At 39.7% G+C, this 20398-nt stretch overlaps 1 protein-coding gene across 9 annotated transcripts in view; it reads right to left on the bottom strand.

The window, feature by feature from the left end:
- The window catches only part of ntm (neurotrimin), a 282472-nt gene that overhangs the window by 26431 nt on the left and 235643 nt on the right, over positions 1-20398 (bottom strand). For all 9 annotated transcript variants that reach the window (XM_052566982.1, XM_052566988.1, XM_052566980.1 and 6 more), the window contains one exon: positions 15590-15822. In XM_052566982.1, the coding sequence (XP_052422942.1) occupies positions 15590-15822 (233 nt within the window). The remainder of the gene's footprint in view (positions 1-15589; positions 15823-20398) is intronic.

Here is a 20398-nt window from a genome sequence, read left to right as displayed (position 1 = left end):
TGATAAGACATCAACCAGCTGAAAATATACTTCCAGTATGCCACTGCTTCATTCTTGTCATACGGTCATAGAGACATACGTCATATAACAGTTAAACCACATATAGTTTTTGTCTTCTGTGGCAAAATAAACATGTCAGTGTCGCCACTCTGTTTGATAAGCAGGATGAGTTTTGGGAAGGGGAAATCAATCTGCATTTCGTTGCTGTCACAAGAACCTAAAGACCAGCAGTGACAGAGCTCTGGGCCAAAACCTACCGAGTTGCCTTGCTGCATGTTGCCAAAAAAGGCAGGTGGATACAAAGCCAGCACCCTAAGCATGGAACCACACGGGTGACGGATTTGGAATGCTCTTTATAAGCATACAGTTAACTTAAATTCAAATGATAACTGAAAATATAAGAATTAGATGTAATTCCAAATATTAACAAAAGCTATAATAGTATAGCAATAATAAAAAATATATATATCAATGGCACTAGGCCTGGGCGATATGGCCAAAATTTCATATCCCGATATAGCTCATTTGATATCCTGATAACGATATACATAACGATAAAGCAATTTTTCTGTTAATTCAGTTTATGAATCGTCTATATAAAATTGCAATGTGGAAATGCAGTTTGAAATGATATACAAAACAAATAAAGGTAGTATGGATTAAATATTTATTTTATTTAGAACCTTTTTTTCAAGCAAGACTGTTGGTCATGTTAACACCTGCCATTAAAATATTTCAACCCGCTATTATCGACCGTGTAGATATGCTTGGCAACAGCAGAAGTGATCTCCTTCCATCTGCGGGAGCTATGGCTATATGGTGTGCCACGGGTAAAAGCCTGTGGAGCCGTTCACATATTGCGTATTTTGCGCATTCAAGTTCGTTATTTCCAATGTAGGCGCGCGGTATGCGCGGTCATAATGGAAGCGCGGTGCGATGCGCCCGTTTTTTAGGTACAAGCTCCTCTGTTTGGGTTGGCTGGTCATCTTGTTGAGAATTACCCTGGTCTGAACCGTGTCTACTACCGTCTTCCTCCATGTTTGTTTATGTATTGCAGCGTGCATGGGCATGCCGTTGCGTGAGGTGCATCTTGACGTAAAATTCTGCCGTAAACGCCTTATCGTGGCGTAAACGATAGAGCCTTATATAAAACGATAGACATTTTCTATCGTCCAGACGATATATTTCGTCATATTGCCCAGCCCTAACTGGCACCGTAAAATATTTTACGAAAACAATTCACAAAACAATGCATTTATATTAAGCTATTTTTATAAACAGTTTATTATGTTTTTTTTTTATTAACTTCCTGAAAAAAAAAATAATAAGAGTACATATTTTTCTTGTTGCTTTGGATAAAAGCATCTACTAAATGCATAAATGTAATGAAAATTTGGATAAACCAAGATATTTTGCAGACATCACAATTAGATTGCATACAGTACATAGGCATAAATGTATAAAACCTATCTGAAAGCTGGTGAAATGTGCTTCAAACTATAATTCTGAGAAGACTTATGAACAAGACATGTTTAGAGTTGCTTCCTGCTGGTTCTCATGAAATGACTCATTTCTATTGATGTACATTCATTAATATTTTACACACTTATGCTCTCCTTTTCTTCAAAGATCAATAGTCGCACATGATCAATGAATGTGAATGCAAATGAAATAACATGTTGTGATTCTGTTGTGTACAAACAGCACTTTGACTTGGTCTTATGTAAAGATGATATAATGGCCACGCTCTGTGAGCAAAATAAACATCTACATTATGAATACACAAGGTCCTAATATTCAGAACACAGCTGCAGGAACAATGTTTGCATCCAGTGAAAATGTCAGATAATTTGACATGCAAATGATGACCTCTTTCAGGCGCTGATTACCATGCAAAGTCTTTAATCAGGGAATGAATATTTGCTTCATCTGCAAGTCCTATGCAACAAATTTGCTGCATTTTTGTTCCTTTAAAAAAAAGAAAGGGAGATGTACGAAAAGCAGCTTTTGACATCTCTCCCGGCACTTTGCTTGGCTTGGAGGATATCCCAAGATCCGTGAACTTTCTCTCCATCACAGTTTAGGATATAATCCTGTCCTCTAGGTATCTGACAGAAACAAATTAAAGACAAAAGCAAACGGGCTACATCTTAGTCCCTCAAGAAAAAGCTTTTAAATATCAGCTTTAAGGCTTTTTAGGAAATAATACGTTCACACGTTTACATGTTTCTGTCCAAAGAGAGTGATTTTCACACTTCCTACTTTAGACGCAGTATTTTGTCAGTTTCTTCCATCACGGTTTATTTATTCAAGATGTGTCTCACTTATACACACTTGGTTATGTCTGGAATGACTGGAAACATTAAAAACAAATCAGATGTGTGTCTATATATTAGATCTCAAAGCAACATTATGTAAATGTTGGCGCTCTAGTGGTTAATAAACAGAACTGCATGCATCCCAAGGAAGAACATTCTAACCAGAGCTACTTCTCCAAGTTTATGTCTATGGTGATTTATGCAGGTACTGTATGTGTTACTCCGCAGCGGTGCTTACCTGAACCAAGCTACAATAGTCCAAGAATAATCACTTATTATAAATGTACTGTACTGATTTAGGATAAGACAAAAAGGAGGTTTGGTACAATGATTTATGACGCTCATTATATACATTTTGCTAATTTTTAAAGTTACATAGTGTTGCTTTAAATGACAGTAGCCTAATATACCTTCAGTTGTTTGTGTCCTTAATGTTAATCAATTAACAAAATGGAAAAAGTATTCCAACATGGGGAAAAATACACAAATTTGGCAACATTTGGGAAGGGTGATCTAAGTTAGCAACTAATTTATCCAATAAAAATAGGAAACTAACCAATCTATAATGCCATGATGTTGAAGCCAACAGATTTTCCCTAAAAAAGATGCTATGGTGAGTGTGTCTGACATGCTACATCTGCAGGAAGACATTCTGAGAGCGCCGCTGCAGCCAACAGCCGCGAGGCAACTGCAGTCTTTCCCCTCATAAATGTGGATAGAAGCAGCAGCTCAGACCAGCTTTATGAAGATTAGGAGGAGTTGGCTTTGTTTCTCCTTGACCTTATTATACGTCAACAACTGCATGGAGGGAAATATGACGGTTTGCCTGGTATTCTGAGCGAGACCTCTGGAGCACGGCTATTTTGATTAGCATGAATTAGTTTTGGTGTTAACACGGTTCGTCTCCGCAAACATGATCATAGCACCGTTCCCTCCCACGCTGACACGATGTGCCGGAGAACATAAATTAATGGCTTTGTGGAAAAACAGGAAATGCTGAACGCTTCTAGTATTATTATACTGAAATCAAGGTGTTTTCATTTAAATAACATTCAGATGATAAGGTGTTATGGTATGCAGAGACAACAACTGTTTGAAGGGAGACTGAATAAGAATCAAACATACAGATGAAAATATTTATGATTTTTAATGGGACTTCCTTATAAAGCACTGAGGTGCAACATCGTGATTCAGTCACATTAGAGGCGGATCTTGGCTTCTGGTACTTGAAGCTCATTAATAAACAGCAACAGCTTAAAGCCTTGTGTTTTCTTAATGCTCTGACCCGTCTGGAGGCCCTAGTTAGAAGTAATTATTCATGTTATCACATTCCACTTTGTTAGAGGACCCATAAATACCATTAAACCCTGAAGGCTTCAGAAATGACAGGGGCATGTTCAAGCATCCCCATGTGATTTTAATAACTTAACGTGTTTGTAGCATGAATGTTGTGACCAAGGCACCCAACTGCCTCTGGTTATTAAGGATAAGGACACTGTAGTCAGGGCATGCCGAAGGCCTTCACACGTTAGGAGAGAGAGCAATAGAGACATAAGATGCACACTGCTATTTAGAGAGTCACAGCCTGAGGGAACTTTGTGGAAGACATTGTAGACACAATCTAAAAAAAAAGATTTAAAAAAATGAAGGCAAAAGATTGCATGGCTTTTGATGAGTTTAATTCACTTTCTCATTTTGAAATCTTGACTGAACTTAAAATGTCAAGTTTCCCTGACTAAGCATTTGCTATACTCGGAGCAACTGCCAATTTAATTTAATATTTTTCTTATCTACCTCTAAAGCTTTTGTACTCTGGTGGTTTGAAATCAGACTTTTGGCTCAAACTGGATTTTGATATTTGTTTTGCAATAAGTTATTTCAGATGTTGAGAAAAGAAGACTTCAATAAAACATTGAGTATATGTCCCCGGGTCATAAATTTAGCTCTATCAAATTTAAGGTCATAAAATCTTATGCCTTAAATTGTAAAAAAAAATATATATATATAATTTATATAATAATTTTTAATATAATTGCAAGAGGTCTGAACTTGAGATGAATTAAACTTCAAAAGGCTATGATTTCACTGAATCAATATGAGTACTGGACGTTTAAAACACAGCATGGGTGTTTTATATGAATATATTTCTAAAGATAACCAACCATCTTCAGAAAAGTTTTAATGGCATTTTCCTTTTATCTGATAAAGTAGTGTTTATGAGTACAGTTGCTTTGTGTACATTCATTTGCAAAAACCGCTATATTTCTGTCAATCTAAATGTGCCACTTGGATCAGAGAATTAATCTGAATTTTTAAAAAGCGTGTCTGGTGCTTTTGTTCAGACCAATGCGAAAAGAGTTCCAAATGTGTATATGTGAATCGGGATAGCTAATATGCTCTAATATGCCTTTTAAAAATGTTAACAATTAAGATATAAGCTTACAGTGTATGATTATATTTTAAATTAATATAATAATTTATAATTTTGACTTGCCCCTTTTCTTAAAAAATTTTTTTAAAGGCTATTTAATGGTTTAAATTTAAAGGTTTAAAGGCTGACTGTAGGACAAACAGTGGTGAAAAGGTTTCAATTGCTTTTAATATATTTTTTTTTTCAATGCAGAACTACATTAACTCCACCCTTAATAAGCTAATCTAAATTGGATGATGTCTGTTTTAACAAGCCAGTTCATAGTCAAGGTCAGCACAGAGTAGCGCGCCTGTAAATATTTGCCCTCTAGTGATGAACACGGGCACCGAAACAGACAAACCCCATTCTTTATTTGTATTCGCGACGGTGCTCGAGTTTGACGCTGTTTGTCACAAGCAGGTGTTCACAAAACCACTCCCAGTGTTTACGTAATACCTGCTTATTCAGGCTATTACCAACTCATTTCTCGCAATAAATTTGAAGTGCGTGGCTGTGACTCTGCATGCGGAGCAGCAAATTGGATTTCTATTCAAATGTGCAGTTTACACTTTAAAGACAGAGAGCAGCTGAGGGTTTTCACACATTTTCCCCTTTCTCTTTCTATCTGCCACCAGCCGAGGTTACAGCTGTGAACCCCAATCAGGCGTCCCATGATTCCATCCAGCGCTCTCTATGCTGTCTGGTAACTGCTTGGTTACAGTTGTATTTCTGTTGGTTCATTGTTACTGTATGTCCAGGTATTGCGCAGAATCTAAATTCCATGGCGAAACATCTCTTCACTCTCTCAATCAAGGCAGTATTTTCCGGAACTACGTTGCCAAGGAAACAGGGCAGATGACTTGGATCTGCTAAATGCTCTGGCTTGAACTGACCAATTGTGCCATAGGGAATGCTAAAGCAAAACACATCTCGATGCTAACTGGAAGTGCTTAATGTAATACTGCATTATAGTAAAGTAGATTTTACATTTCTAAAGAAATTTGAGTGGTTTTTATCCATGTAAAACCCAGCATATTTATGTTAAGATGTTTACCAGGGTGTTGCTATGCAGTTGCTAGGGTGATTGAAGGTGGTTGTTTATTGGTCCAAGTCAAAAGAGTACACACCACAATCTCTATGATGTTCTTGTCCCCGCAATTTGGGATTGATGAATTGAAATTGAAAAATTGGATCCCTCAATCTATACACCTTTTTTTTCTTTCAAATCTTTCAAACAAGGTTTTCAAACAATTCATTTCAAAGTTAAACTACTATTAAACTTGACAACTTAAAAACATGGAGTGAGACTGTAAAAAAAAAAAAAAAAAAAAAGGGCAAAGAGCAACTTCACAAAGGCCCAAGATATCAGTCAGCATATAAAAAAAATAAAACAATGTCTAAAAGCTTCACAACTCTGCTACAATGATGTCATGAATATTCATAATTTTCATTTGTGGGCTTTTTAAGATGCGTTACAAAGGCCAAGATATCAGTCGGCATATACAGCCCAATAATTGTAAATAATTAACAGTTAAAAGTAGTAAAAAAAAAAAACAAAAAAAAAAACATACAGTAGCTATTTATTTATAAAACTGCTAAATGCTTTACACCTGTGCCACATTTCGTTTGAAGAATTTTTTCCACACCCAAAGTACAAAATAATAAGTTTACAAAAACATACGATTTTAGATTTTTATCTTAAATCGAATTTTTCTTTTTCATCTTAATAAACCTTGTTTTTCTAGTTACTATTACTAATGGTTCCTAATACTATTTCTGTTAATTTTAATGCTACTTCATTAGTTATACATTTTAATTCCGCATCATGTTTCAAACCTTAATTCAAATTCAGAAAGATGAAGATGCCGTAAGTGATTTCTGATAAATGCTTTATTTTAAATCACCAAAAACATGGTCCTACCTAAAAGGATCCAATGTTATCTTAATAGAATTTGTATGTATTTTACATAAAATGTTTTTTACATACATTTACTTACAGGCACTAAAATGTAGAAAACTGTAGAAGACATATTTACAGCTTTTTAATGAAGAATACTAACATATATGTAACATTTTAACATACAATACTGACATTGTTGACAAATAAAAGTCAAATTATTTACATACTGTATGAACTTTACCGACTTACAAATGAATCCTTATGAGTACTGAAATCGCATGTGACAGTTGTCATTTCAACAGTATTGTTTTCAGTTGCATTATTAAATGAAGCTTCCTCATTTACTTAAAACGAAATAACATTTCATTCTGTGTGATTTTTGCTGTCAACTCAAGAAAAATATATTAAGTTAAACAAGGCCATATTAGAAACCCTTAAAACTAATAACATTTCAGCAAACGTTTTACCATTACCTGCCATGTAATATTTACTTTGTTTGCCTTGTGACACAAAAAGCTTTTTCTCTGACATGCTGTGACGGACAATAGAACCAGAAAATACACCAAAAATGCAACATAATTACAAAAGGAGCAATCTTCAGAATCCAACTTGGTTCATCTTCAGAACACAAATTAAGATATTTCTGATTAAATCCAAGAGCTCTCTGTCCCTCCATAGACCGCAACATAACTGAAATGTTCCCAGGTCCAGAAACATAGCAAGGACATTGATAAAATAGTCCATGTGACATCAGTGGTTCAACTGTAATTTTACAAAGCAACGAGAATATTTTTGTGCACAGAGAAAACAAAAATAACTAATTTTAAATGTTGTATTATGTCTACATCATGCATAAATGTGCATTTTGTGCCATCAAACGTTAAGTACTACTGCCCACATATAAACAATGAATCCAGGCTAAAGTATCATACCTTGGTCTTGATATGTCTGCCCCCAAATTCATGAATGTCATGCGACACAGGCACCTCCCCAGTCAAGAATGTACACGCCCATTACTAGTGATTGGCTACAAGTATGTTAAAGTTCTCAGCCAGATCACCTTTCAACAACGTTTCTCAGAAATAGATTACTGCACCTTTAAGACATTCTTAGTTCAGTTTAAAATGATGCTCAACCCTGCATCTGTGCATATTGCTCATCTCCGTCCTTCAATCAATTCTATGGTATTTTTACACAGCTTAAAGTAATAAACACGTTCAAAAACGAAAATGGTTGGAGCTATACTTCATGTGTAAAGCAGAAAGAATGCATAATCAGGACACGTGTTCAAATACTATATTCACCGAGCAACAGTGATGCTTGCCTCAGCAAACACCACTAATGGCCTACAATTTTCAGAGATATGAGGAAGATATTTCATGCAGCTTTTCCCCAAATTCTGCCCATTCTTTGATCTCAAGTTGGGTTTAATTGATGATGTCTTCTCCACTGACGCAAGTATGAACTCATCTAACCTAAATGTGCAGTTTTTCCTTTATGGATCAAAGACTCTCCCAGAACCATGTGTCAGTGAGGCTAATTGCGACAAACAAAGATTCAACCGCAGCATATAAACTAACACAAATCCAGGTCTGAACTATTAGCTACAAGTTAATAAGTACACCTCCCTGAACCCATTCTGACCTATTTTCCTCTCAATGGTCTATGGTACTTTTTCTTCAATTTTGTACCCTTCAGCACAAAAAATACAATACTTTTCAGAAGGAACCTACTGTATAACCACTAGTATGCAGAACATGCAAGATAAATAGATGATTTTATTCACAGATCCATTTTGTTTAAAATCATTTTACAGTAAACATAAATCAATATGTTGCTATATGCAAATTCTGGAGCATAATGGAAGTAATGCATTTCTAACAGTTACTGTACATATTTTTTTTTTGGAAGTGTTCAATGTAATGTATTTGTGCATAAAGTATGATTTATGTTTCCTGCAAGAACAACTACCAGAAAAAAGAGCAAATCTAACTTAAACCGTGAAGATGAGCTGGGATTTTAAAAACAACAACAATAAGAAAAAAAAAAAATAAAAAAAAAAATAATTCAAGTTCCTCTTCAGGAATCGAGCTGCGTCAAATGCGCTTTAGGGAACACGCTTAGCATGAGCGACTCTGAATATTATGTGTAATTAGTCCAATGGAAGAGCGTGATGTTACAGGCGGGGTGACGTAAGCGACCTGGAAGCTATAAAAGCACATGCCGCACATCATGTTATAGGTTGAGTGTTCCTCCCTGCCCGCTATATATAACGGGTGGGGATATACACAGCTTATGCATGGTTTGCCTGGGAGTGAAGCATGCTGAGTCGGCTCTCGAGGGGGCCGACTGTCCGCACTGTGAGCGAATGTCGGTGCCCTCTTCGAGGAGGGGGCCTTCGCCAGCATTCCCCGCGGTGCTGGTCGCACTTCTGCCAAGGCAGAATGGCGGCTGCACTCGTGGGGTTCGCAAGTGGATTTCAATGGAGGGAATGGAGACGGGCCAGTCGCTATCTCCTTCCACTTCCGCCAGATCCGGCGCCCAATCTCTCTTCCTCCGAGGAGGTCGATGTGGAGTCGGTCGACAGGGATTCAACACTCCATTTGCCGCAGTATGAGGAGGTGGTTACTCGTGCGGTGGCCAAATTAAGCATTGAATGGCCCACCAAAAAAATGACCGAATCGCATCGAAGCAAGCTTGATGAACGCTTCCTGCACGCGAGTCAGCCACCTCCCAGCCGGGACCTGCCATTCTTTCCCGACCTGCATGATGAGATCGCCAGGTCGTGGAAACGCCCATTCTCAGCCTGCCTCTACATCCCCTCGTCTGACTACTATGACAATGTAGTGGGGATGGGAGAGCACGGCTATAGAGCGATGCCCCGGGTGGAACAGACGCTCGCGAGCTATCTGTCCCCCGATGCGGCATCGTCTCTGAAGGCCCCGGTATTGCCCAATATCGGCTTTATTGGGCAAATGGTATGCGGCTGCAGGTCAGGCTGGTGCGTGTCTGCACACCATGGCGCTGTTACAGGCGTATCAAGCCGACCTGCTTAAAGAGCTAGATGAGGGAGAGGAGATCAAGTCCCATGATATATCAGAATTAAGAAGGACCGCTGATCTCTCCCTCTGTGCCATCAAGGAGACCGCCCGAGCGATTGTGCGGTCCATGGCAGCTATGGTACTTATGGCCTTATGGTTGACCCTGTCCGATATGAAAGAGCAGGACAGAGTATGCCTCATGGACGCCCGGATTCAGCCGACTGGCCTGTTGGGCGACGCAGTCAATTCTGTTGCCGACAGGTTTCAGGAGGCCCGCAAACAAGCGGCGGCGTTCCATAAGTTCCTCCCTTGTCGCTCTCTCAGGGCATCTGGGCGGGAGATGCCCCAGCCGCACCCTACCTCCTCATATTGCGAGGCCCAGAAACAGAGCGTCGCCTCTCGGCTCTCGGCCGAGGTCTTCTAGGCCCAAACAAAATCTTAGGGCAGATATATAAGCTAAGAAGCCACAGTTCACGGTGCCCGACTGGTTTGTCACAATAGATCTCAAAGATGCATACTTCCACATATCCATCCTTCCACAACACAGGAAGTTTCTGAGGTTTGCTTACAGGGGCGAAGCTTACCAATATCGAGTACTTCCCTTCGGCCTTGCACTCTCACCCCGCACGTTCACAAAATGTGTAGACATGGCTCTGGTTCCCCTGCGCATGCAGGGCATCCGCATTCTCAACTACATCGACTTTTGGTTGATTTTAGCTCAGTCAGAGCAGATTGCGGCTCGGCATCGAGATGTCATTCTCACACATATGGGGGAGCTGGGTTTGAGACCGAATGCCAAGAAGAGTGTACTTTTTCCGGTTCAGAGAACCACCTATCTAGGCGTAGTATGGGATTCGACCGCGATGCAGCCACGATTGTCCCCTGCTCGTATCAAGTCGATCCTCATCTCAGTCGAGAGAGTCAGAGAAGGCCAGTCACTTACAGTCAAACAATTTCAGAGATTGTTGGGTCTGATGGCAGCTGCATCCAACATGATACCTCTTGGCCTGCTGTACATGAGACCCCTTACAGTTGTGGCTCAAGACCAAGGGATTTTCCCCGAGGGGCAATCTACTTCGCACTATCAAGGTCATGTGGCGCTGCCTCCGTGCCTTAGACATGTGGAAGAAACCTTGGTTCTTGAATCAGGGCCTGGTGCTGGGAGCTCCTTGTCACTGTGTAATACTAGCAACGGACGCGTGTCTCACCGGCTGGGGTGCAGTCATGAGCGGCCACTCTGCCCGTGGTCTGTGGATTGGTCGCCATCTAACATGGCATATCAATTGTCTAGAAATGCTAGCAGTTTATCGTGCACTCAAGCACTTCCTCCTAGACCTAAGGGGTCACCATGTGTTGGTGCACACAGACAACACATCGGTGGTCTCTCACATCAACCACCATGGAGGTCTGTGTTCACGCCCTTTGTACAAGCTGGTGCACCAGATCCTTGTGTGGTCGCAGAGCAAACTCCTCTCATTAAGAAGCAGTATATATTCCTGGGAAACTAAATATGGTAGCAGACATACTGTCGAGGCAGGGGCCGAGGCCCGGGGAATGGAGACTTCACCCAGAGGTGGTGAAGCAGATATGGAGAGTATTTGGCAGGGCTCAAGTAGACCTATTTGCAACTCAAGACATCACAATGTCCCCTTTGGTTCTCTCTAGTTCATCCAGCTCCTCCTCGCAGACCTGGTCTCACTCCACAACGGCTCTCCATGGGAGATACCGATCAGGACAGACCTACTCTCACAGGCGCAGGGTACGATAATTCACCCTCGCCCAGAGTTGTGGAAGCTGTGGGTGTGGCCCCTGAGGGGGCACAACTGTTAGCAGCTGGTATCTCAACTGAGGTTGCTGAGACCATCCTCCATCCAGAGCTCCCTCAACGAGGAAACTGTCACCCTGAGGTGGAAATTCTTCACCTCAGGGTGCAGAGACCGCCAGCTAGACCCAGCAAACTGCCCAGTTGGTACAGTTCTGGAGTTTCTAAAGGCTAGGCTTTATGCAGGGTTGACCCACTCCACGCTGAAGATTTACGTGGCGGCCATTGCGGCCTACCACGCCCTTCTCGATGACCAGTCTCTGGGAAGACACCCCCATGTTACACGTTTCCTCCGCAGTGTGCTGAGGCTGAGACCTCCAGTATGGTCCAATAAAAACTGACCAATTGCTTGTATGCTACGGTCCCCCCAAGAGGGGTTCTCCTGCTTCTAAGCAGACTATTAGTCGTTGGATAGTCGAGGCTATCAATGCAACCTATGAGTCCTCTGGTCGTCCCCTGCTGTTGGGAGCCAAGGCTCACTCTACTCGGGGTATGGCAGCCTCCAAGGCCTTCCTAGCAGGTGTATCCATGCTGGACATCTGCAACGCTGCGGGGTGGTCCACGCCCTCTACGTTTGTTAAATGCTATGGCCTAGACATGCCAGGCACTCCAGGCGCTTCTGTTCTCTTGTCCTAAGCTGTGCTCTTCTGATACACACTAGGCAGGGGTTTGGTAGTCTGGCGGCGTTGGTACCCGTTCCCCAAAGCGCATTTGACGCAGCTCAAGTTCCTGAGGAGGAACGTCTCTAGGTTACGTATTTAACCCTAGTTCCTTGAGGGAAAGAGACGCTGCGTCTTGGAGCCATACCCCCGGCACCCCTGCCAGTGCTTGCTGGTACTCGAAGCTGACGCCAGCTGTGTGGCACGTGCTTTTATAGCTTCCTGGTCACTTATACGTCACCCCGCCTGTGACATCATGCTCTTCCATTGGACTGATTACACACGATATTCAGAGTCGCTCACGCTAAGCGCTTTCCCCAAAGCACATTTGACGCAGCGTCTCGTTCCCTCGAGGAACTAGGGTTACATACGTAACCTAGAGACGTTCGTAAATATATTGATTCAGGAAATAACCATTTTGTTGGATGGAAAAGTAGTAGGTCTTATTATTTTTTTTTTTTTACAATTTCCACTATGGTACAAAGTTGTGCCAACCTTTGTAAACAACAAACACACAAACAAATAAATACATAAAAAAAATAATCCATTTTTTAGGTTTGTGGCAACTTTTGTGGCAACAAGTTTTTTGTTTGTTTCATATTAAGCCAAAGAAGTTAGGAAAAAATATTCATAATTACAACATAACAGGGTACACAGTCAATAGCTTGTTCTGCCATGTAGAAATATATATATATATATATATATATATATATATTTTTTTTTTGCAACATTTTTTGCTAGCCCAGGAAAAAACATTCTGTTAGTTTTGACAAAAATAATAGATTGATATAGTGAATAAGCCAAGATCATACTACACCATATTATACATGGTTCTTGATTGGCTGTTCAGCCCCTAAATACCAGCCCACCCCAAAAACCATGTTGAAGGATGCTGATCCAGGACCCCTTTTGGAAAAATCCCAGCCACCCTAAATGTTCATACCAGCACAATTTAGAAGAAACTTTTTGCCCAGTTCCTTTCTGCAATCATTAATCATTCAATGAAGAAATAGTGCTGCAATGAACAATTAACTACCAAAAAAAGATTATAACAAATATTACTAAAGTTTTGCATTGAAAGTTGGAATTCTGCAGAGGCGAGATGCTGTGCTCTAAATCTCTAGTCAGTGTACAGTAACTCCGGTCGGCACTGTTACGACTTACTGCATCACTGCACAGGAATGACACTGCCATCAATCATATTAGCTCTGGACTCACAAATCAGGAGCAAAAAAATGCACCCCCAAGGTTTTACACAATCAGCATTAATTACATAATTATCCACTTCATTAAAATACCCAATATCGTAACTGGAGTTCAAGGTGTTTCTAACTGATACTGAAAAAGGGCCTCTCTAAAAATCTTATTATACCTGTACAAACACCCAGACTGCACATCCAGCATGTGCACACAAACATGCACAAGCTACTAAACGAATAATTCACACAAAAACTGTAAATTCTTTCATTATTTACTCACCCACAACTAGTCAAGACTTTTTTTGTCTAACAGGAAATACTAAAAAAAAAAAAAAAAAAACTGTAGAATATACGTACAGTGTCAATATGCAGTGACTGCAGGACGTTATTTTTTGCTACAGGAATTAATGCAGGGAATTTTAGCAAAACTTAGGAAACTATTTCACACAAATTTAGCAATGGGTTTTAGTAGCTCACATGATAACGAACCAAATGCTTTTTGTTTTTAAAGTGACGTCTGCGTGAGCAGTGCTTTATACATTACTACACTACCATCAGCTGATCTCTTTGCTTGGAACAATTCACTAATATGACCTAATCTTTACTTCTTATAATGGGAAACAGGACTATCAAACTCCAAAAGTGATGAAAAAGCACCATAAAAGTGGTCTGCACAACTTAGGAATGATATTGCATTTTATTTTAAAGGGGGGGGGGGGGGGGGTGAAATGCTATTTCATGCATACTGAGTTTTTTACACTGTTAAAGAGTTGGATTCCCATGCTAAACATGGACAAAGTTTCAAAAATTAAGTTGTACGTTTGAAGGAGTATTTTTGTTCCAAAAAAACCTCTTCCGGTTTGTCACAAGTTTCGGAAATTTTTTTTCGAGTATGGGTCTGTGTGACGTTAAATGGAGCAGAATTTCCTTATATGGGTCCTAAGACACTTCTGCCGGAAGAGCGCGCGCTCCCGTATAGCAGAGCAATGAGAGGCTGAGCACAGGCATTCACTGATCAGAGTGAGAGTGTCGCGAAAAGTCACAAAAGAAGTGTGTTTTTGGTTGCCAGCGCAAGACAACCCTGCACAGATTACCAAAAATAAACAGCATTAAGGGACCAGTGGATGGAGTTTATTTTTACAGAGCATCAACGGAGTTGTGCAAGTGTTATTGTTTGTTCCCTGCATTTCGAAGATGCTTGTTTTACAAACAAGGCCCAGTTTGACGCCGGATTTGCACATCGTTTATTTCTTAAGGATAATGCAGTCCCAACGAAAAAGGGTCACGATCGTGTGTTGGAACTGCAGGCGGTGAGTAAAACTGCATCAAATATCTCTGTGTTGTTAACTAAGCTATCAGCGCGTAAGCACATCAAGTAAACAACATGCGATGTTGTCATCAAACTGCACTTTCCACATGTACAGCTTAAAAAAAAAAAAAAGACGACATAAAGTGGAACTTAGTCATTTTCCAAAACCGCTAAGCAAATATATACAGTTTCAGTACATACCACATAGAGACGCCTTTGCTGATGTTGCTCTTGTTAAATTTCACCCTCTTGATCTGTGTCACAGCTTCCAAATGCTCTCAACGCAAAAGCCTACTCACGCTCGTGATTCTTTAACTCCGCCCACACGTCACGCCTCTAGGCGCTCGTGTTTTTTCCGGGAAAAATCGGTATAGACTATCTTTCTCTTATAAATATAATAAAAATAAAGACTTTTTGGAGTTATGGAGGATGCAGTACTACTCTATAGGTACTCAAGATTAACAGGATATTGAGTGAAAATGAGCATTTCACCCCCCCCCCCCCCCCCCCCCCCCCTTTAAGTCATTCAATAGCTTTATGTGAAATAAAGATCTCTACTAAGTTCAGTTCATAATCAGGATGCACTGCATCAAGTTTGACGATTTCAAATAAAGGTTGATTTCAGAAGACTAGAAATACAGCACAGAAGTCATATGGACTGCTTTTGTGTCTTTTTTATGGCCCTGTTTTTCATTTTAGATCTTCAATCCCCATTACAGAAAATAGCACTTTGGATATTCTGCAATATTTTTTATTCAGAAAAAAAGATAGAAAGCCACACATAATGACATTAGAATAAGTAAATGATGACAGTACTTCCATTTTTGGATGAAGTACTCTTTTAAAAAAATAAATCAACAGTGCATAAAAGCATGAAAGCTTTTGCCCTTAGCACTCTACACTGTGACAGATCAGAAAACTCCAAACTCACCTTGAACTATGATGTGCACGGATGTGGTCCGGGGTCTGCTGCTAGTCTGCACCGCGCAGATGTATTGGCCCTCGTCTGTCAAGTCCACATCCTCAATTTTGATGGTGAACTCATCCTGGTTCAGAGTAACCAAACTCACCCGGGGGTCCACGGACCACTTATCCTCTCCGGCGTAGAGTATACTTGATCTGTTGAGCCACGCTGTGTGCGTCACTAAGTCCCCTTGTGCGCAACTACAAGAGAAGAGAGAGAACCAAAGAGAACACTCAACCTTTAGCATTAGCATGTGCACTATGAACAAATGTTCCCCTATGAATTATAATTGGCATATCCCTTCGTGACCAAAGCACCAGGATCCATCAGTTAAGATAGATTCAAATATTCATTAACATTCATTCAAATAGTTCCCCCGGTAGTGTACGTCAAAAGACTGCATCTGTTTCGGAAGCGAGCACAAATGTATTCCCTAGATATTAAGCAAGGAAGAACACCACGGTAAGACATCGATCAAACCCTCCTGAAGATTGGGTTTATTAAATTCAGTGACCCCCGGATAATATTTAAAGCTAAACTGGCTAGGGGGAAACAGCCTTTTAGTGATTTCAACTTAGACACTGCCATCTCTCCTTATTACGGATACAATGGAATTAGATGCTAATTACTTGCAGACCTTCCTTAAATGAGGACATGCTGAGTCTAATTACAGCTATGCCTAACAGTTAGCAGCAGAGGCCAAAATAGGCCCTCTTCATATACTGTAGGGCTATTAAAATCAAAAGCAATCATGCGCTTAATTGATTATTTGCCTGATTAACCATTCAATAAAACGCACGGACAATTTTCATGCAATCTTTGTTTTATCTCTGATAGCATCACAGCCCAAAAATCTTTGGCGCACATTCGAATAATAGGCGTTCAATGCTCATTAAAGTCCATTATGGTCATAATGCTTACGAGCTCTTTTTAGTCAATTCTGTGAGAGGCGCAGTGCTGAACTACTTTAGCTTCTGGAGGGCAACATCGAAAGCACCAGGGACAGATGAGGTAAATGTGCTTCTTTGTGTCTTTTTTTTTTCCACTCTCGGCAGGCGGGCAGAAGTACTGGGTACAAGCAAAGGCGTTCGTTTTCATGAGAGTGGAAACTGCGGCACTGGCCTCCACCTCGTCTTATAATAGACTAAATGAGAACGCTGGAGATCAGTGAAAAGATCAAGACTTTTCCCAGTGGACAGGTTCATAATACACTGCAGGGCATCCTACGCAGAAATATTAAAGTCGCCCCTCTCCAATCTATCTTCTCCTTGCACTTCGCTGTAAAGTGGTAATGTGGGATTTTGCAGCACTAAAAAAATTGCAGAATGCACGATAATCACAATATTTTTTTTAAATAAAATATCGATCTATCCTAGAGCGGTCAAAAAATATTTAGAGGGTAGAGCTGGGCTGTTGTTGGCTGCCACAGTAACAGCAATAAGCTAAGGAATTCCTTTAAAGTACTAATTTTGCATACCAGAAAATTTGTCATCTCTGGCACTGTATGCATCGCTCGTAATGCTCAAGTTAAAATACAAAGTGTGAAATAATAAAATAATATGTAAAATAGTGTGCTCTTATCATTCAGTGGACAAATTCTCATGAACTTCGTCTTGAAAGGGAGATGTATATGCACGTGCGCTCATCTGTTTTCAATGCAGCTACCCTAGAATGGCTTCATGTCATCTTAAACTATGACAGGACCTTTACTTTAAAAAAAACAGTTACTGCGACACTCTAAAGTGATGAAACTATGGCGCCATGGGCTTTTTAAAAAACATTTTTCATAGGTTTCACGTTATATTGTTGGCTCAGAAAATATGTAAATGTGCATGCCCAGAAGCTGCAGCTGCATCAGTTCTAGCCTTAACCACAAATCAGACAGGAGAGAAGAAAAACTTTGGTGGACTTTAACTTAAAAAACGGTGTGTTTTCCATGGTTGAAATAAAATACTATCTGATGTTTTTTTGTGTGTTCATTTCATGCTTTACGTAAATATGAAAAGTTGATTGGTTCACATGTTTGAACTGAGGCGATACAGTGATCTGTCATGACACATTAAAGAGCCATAGGAAGCTAGGGTTGTCCACCCCACTAACTTCATTCTCTATTTTTCTTGACAAGAATTTTGTTTATTTAGATGCATAACGTCTTTATAAGCACAAAAAAGTCATAAAAAAGAAGTCGTAATATCATAATTATTGCAACAAAATTATATTTAAAAAAATATTTAATTGTGGGGTTAATCAATTCATTTCAGAAAAAAGGGATTAATTAGTTAATTTTTTAATTGATTGATTGCACTAACATATTGTATATGAGTGATCACATAGCTAAGTGTAATATTGCTCGTTTAGATTATAATAAAAAATAACATTTGATAAAAATATATAAATGTATCCATTGCAGATGAAGTGTGAATATATTCCTTACATTTTCTAACTCTATACATTGGTCTTGTTCTTTATAATGGAACATACTGAGCTGCCTTTATTTTTTAAGAATAATCATATTTGGGGATCCGCTGTAGCAAAAAGTTAAAAAATAAAAGTATACCTAGGTGAATATAATAAAAGCAAGGCAGAGCCAACCATAATAGCAGAAAGAGATGCATCAGCTGGTGTATAAAACACAAGGTTGTAAAACAGGGTAAACAAAGCACACTCAAGGGCATTTAAAGTTGGCTGGAATAACAGAAAAAAAATAATGCAAAGCAAAAGCAGCTGTTGCACCTGTAATTGAACTAAACCCCTGATGAAACACAGTTTATGGGATCAAAGATCAAAGCTCTCGCACATTCGTCATGTAGACATGGAGGATATGCTAAATAAAACAGGAAACAAGAGCATTGCTATTCAAATAGCCTTTCGCTGCACACGGCTGGTGTGCTTGCATGTATACACAGATGACTGCACATGTGCAAAGCTGTGTATGTGGAGGAACTGTTCACCCAAAGATGAAAAATCTGTCTTTAATATTTACTCACACTCAAACCAGGAAGACTTTCTTTGTTCACTTCAAACTTCAAGCCATGGCATCAGACCGAAATACAAATCCCCATCCATAATATTGGTTCATCCAGTGAAAAAATATAGCCTCACATGAATCAGGAGATAAATCTACACAGATCACGAACTGTTCACAAGCAAAAACAGTCCAAACAAAGATGTTGGTGGATTTTGATGTGAGAGGACAACAGGGGATGGACTTTTAAACTGTATTATGGCCTACAGGCACATAGCTGTTCACTTCACAAGATGTTAATTAATTGACTGGAGTTGTGTAGATTATTGAGATGTTTTTATCAGCTGTTCGGACTCTCATTCTGACAGCACCCATTCACTGCATGAATGTGATCTAATACATTTCTCCAATTAAGAAAGAAACTAATCTACATCTCGGGTAGCGTGAGGGTAGGTACATTTTCAGCAAATATTAACTTAATTTTTGGGTGATCCCTTTAAGTCGATGTGCACTGTGGTGACTGCACGTTGTTGGTTCAGCTATGGCATTAAATTATTATTTACAGCATGACCATAAAATGCTGTGCATTATAATAACAGCCTCTTGGTAAGACACTAAGGCCTGAATCCAATTCAATCAGTCTTAACCTTGAGCAGTCAGAGCCTTCTGGAAACCTGTAGCGTAGCATCTCCGGCCACTAGAGCATGTCTGAGCTGCATGTTCATAGCACCACACTGAATCAGCACAATGCAACAAATACATAAATTAATAAATAACTCCTCTTTACAGTATGTTCCCTTATCAGAGAGGAGCAGACAGCAAACCAGTTTAATCCAAATAAAGTGTCTGCCCTTTCAGTGCAATGAAAAGCATCCAAGGGCGGGGGAAATTAAGAATGCAGAATAAACAAGCATTTTTTGTCCTGACACTGACATTCATGCGCTTTGTGAAATTTTTTTTTTTTTTTGCATCATCATTATGGGATACAATCGACTATTGTGATTGTAGTACGGATTATGAGGAGTTAATTTTTACTGCAATGTCATCATGTTATTTTATGATTATTTTTTTTTTGTTAGTTTAGAATTACTTCAGTTATTCATTCACGTTGCATTGGAGTCACGGATCCAACTCTATTTCAGCCAGCAGTGCATCAAGCATATCCCACTGTACTTGTGGAGGACAAAAATATATCAGGTATCAGACCAAGTGCGGTTTGGAAAATAAATCTTTCTGCAGCCCCCTCTGGCTACCTCATGACATGAACAAGAGAGGGCATTCATTATTAATTTACTTCAGTGAGAGGGATTGATTTGGCATCGAAGGTCTATAGAGGTAAAAAAAAACAAAGCTATAATATATAACACTGGATTACCTCCAAATAACATTACTGTAAGGGAGTTAGTGTACAGCCAAGACGGGACATTGCTGCTACCTGGACGGTAAGGATGTATTGATTTTTGTCCCAAACACACACACAGAGTTCGTTGTATGTGAGGCAGGGTGTTGCATACACTCAACACAGACAGACAGAACAACTTGATTGTTTTTATGTTTCAAAGTACAACGCTGGTTATATGGTGTACAATTTTCGCTCCCGAGGGTTTCTCTCTCGCTTCAGTTTCTGATTGTAAGTGCTTCACTTCCCTAAGTGCATACTGAGGGTGATTGAGTTATTTTCGTTCATTCTGAAGTCTTCAAGCGCACAAAGTGCTAATCAATTATTTCATTAGGAGATTTTAAATGCACTGAAATTAACAACTTCACAGCTCTGAAATATAATGGTGAAGAAAATGTTAAGGTTTGGAGGA

Source organism: Carassius gibelio, chromosome B10, assembly GCF_023724105.1.
Source record: "Carassius gibelio isolate Cgi1373 ecotype wild population from Czech Republic chromosome B10, carGib1.2-hapl.c, whole genome shotgun sequence".
Lineage (NCBI taxonomy): Eukaryota > Metazoa > Chordata > Actinopteri > Cypriniformes > Cyprinidae > Carassius > Carassius gibelio.
The sequence above is the reverse complement of the archived record's forward strand: the minus strand, read 5'-3'. Positions and strand labels throughout refer to the sequence as shown.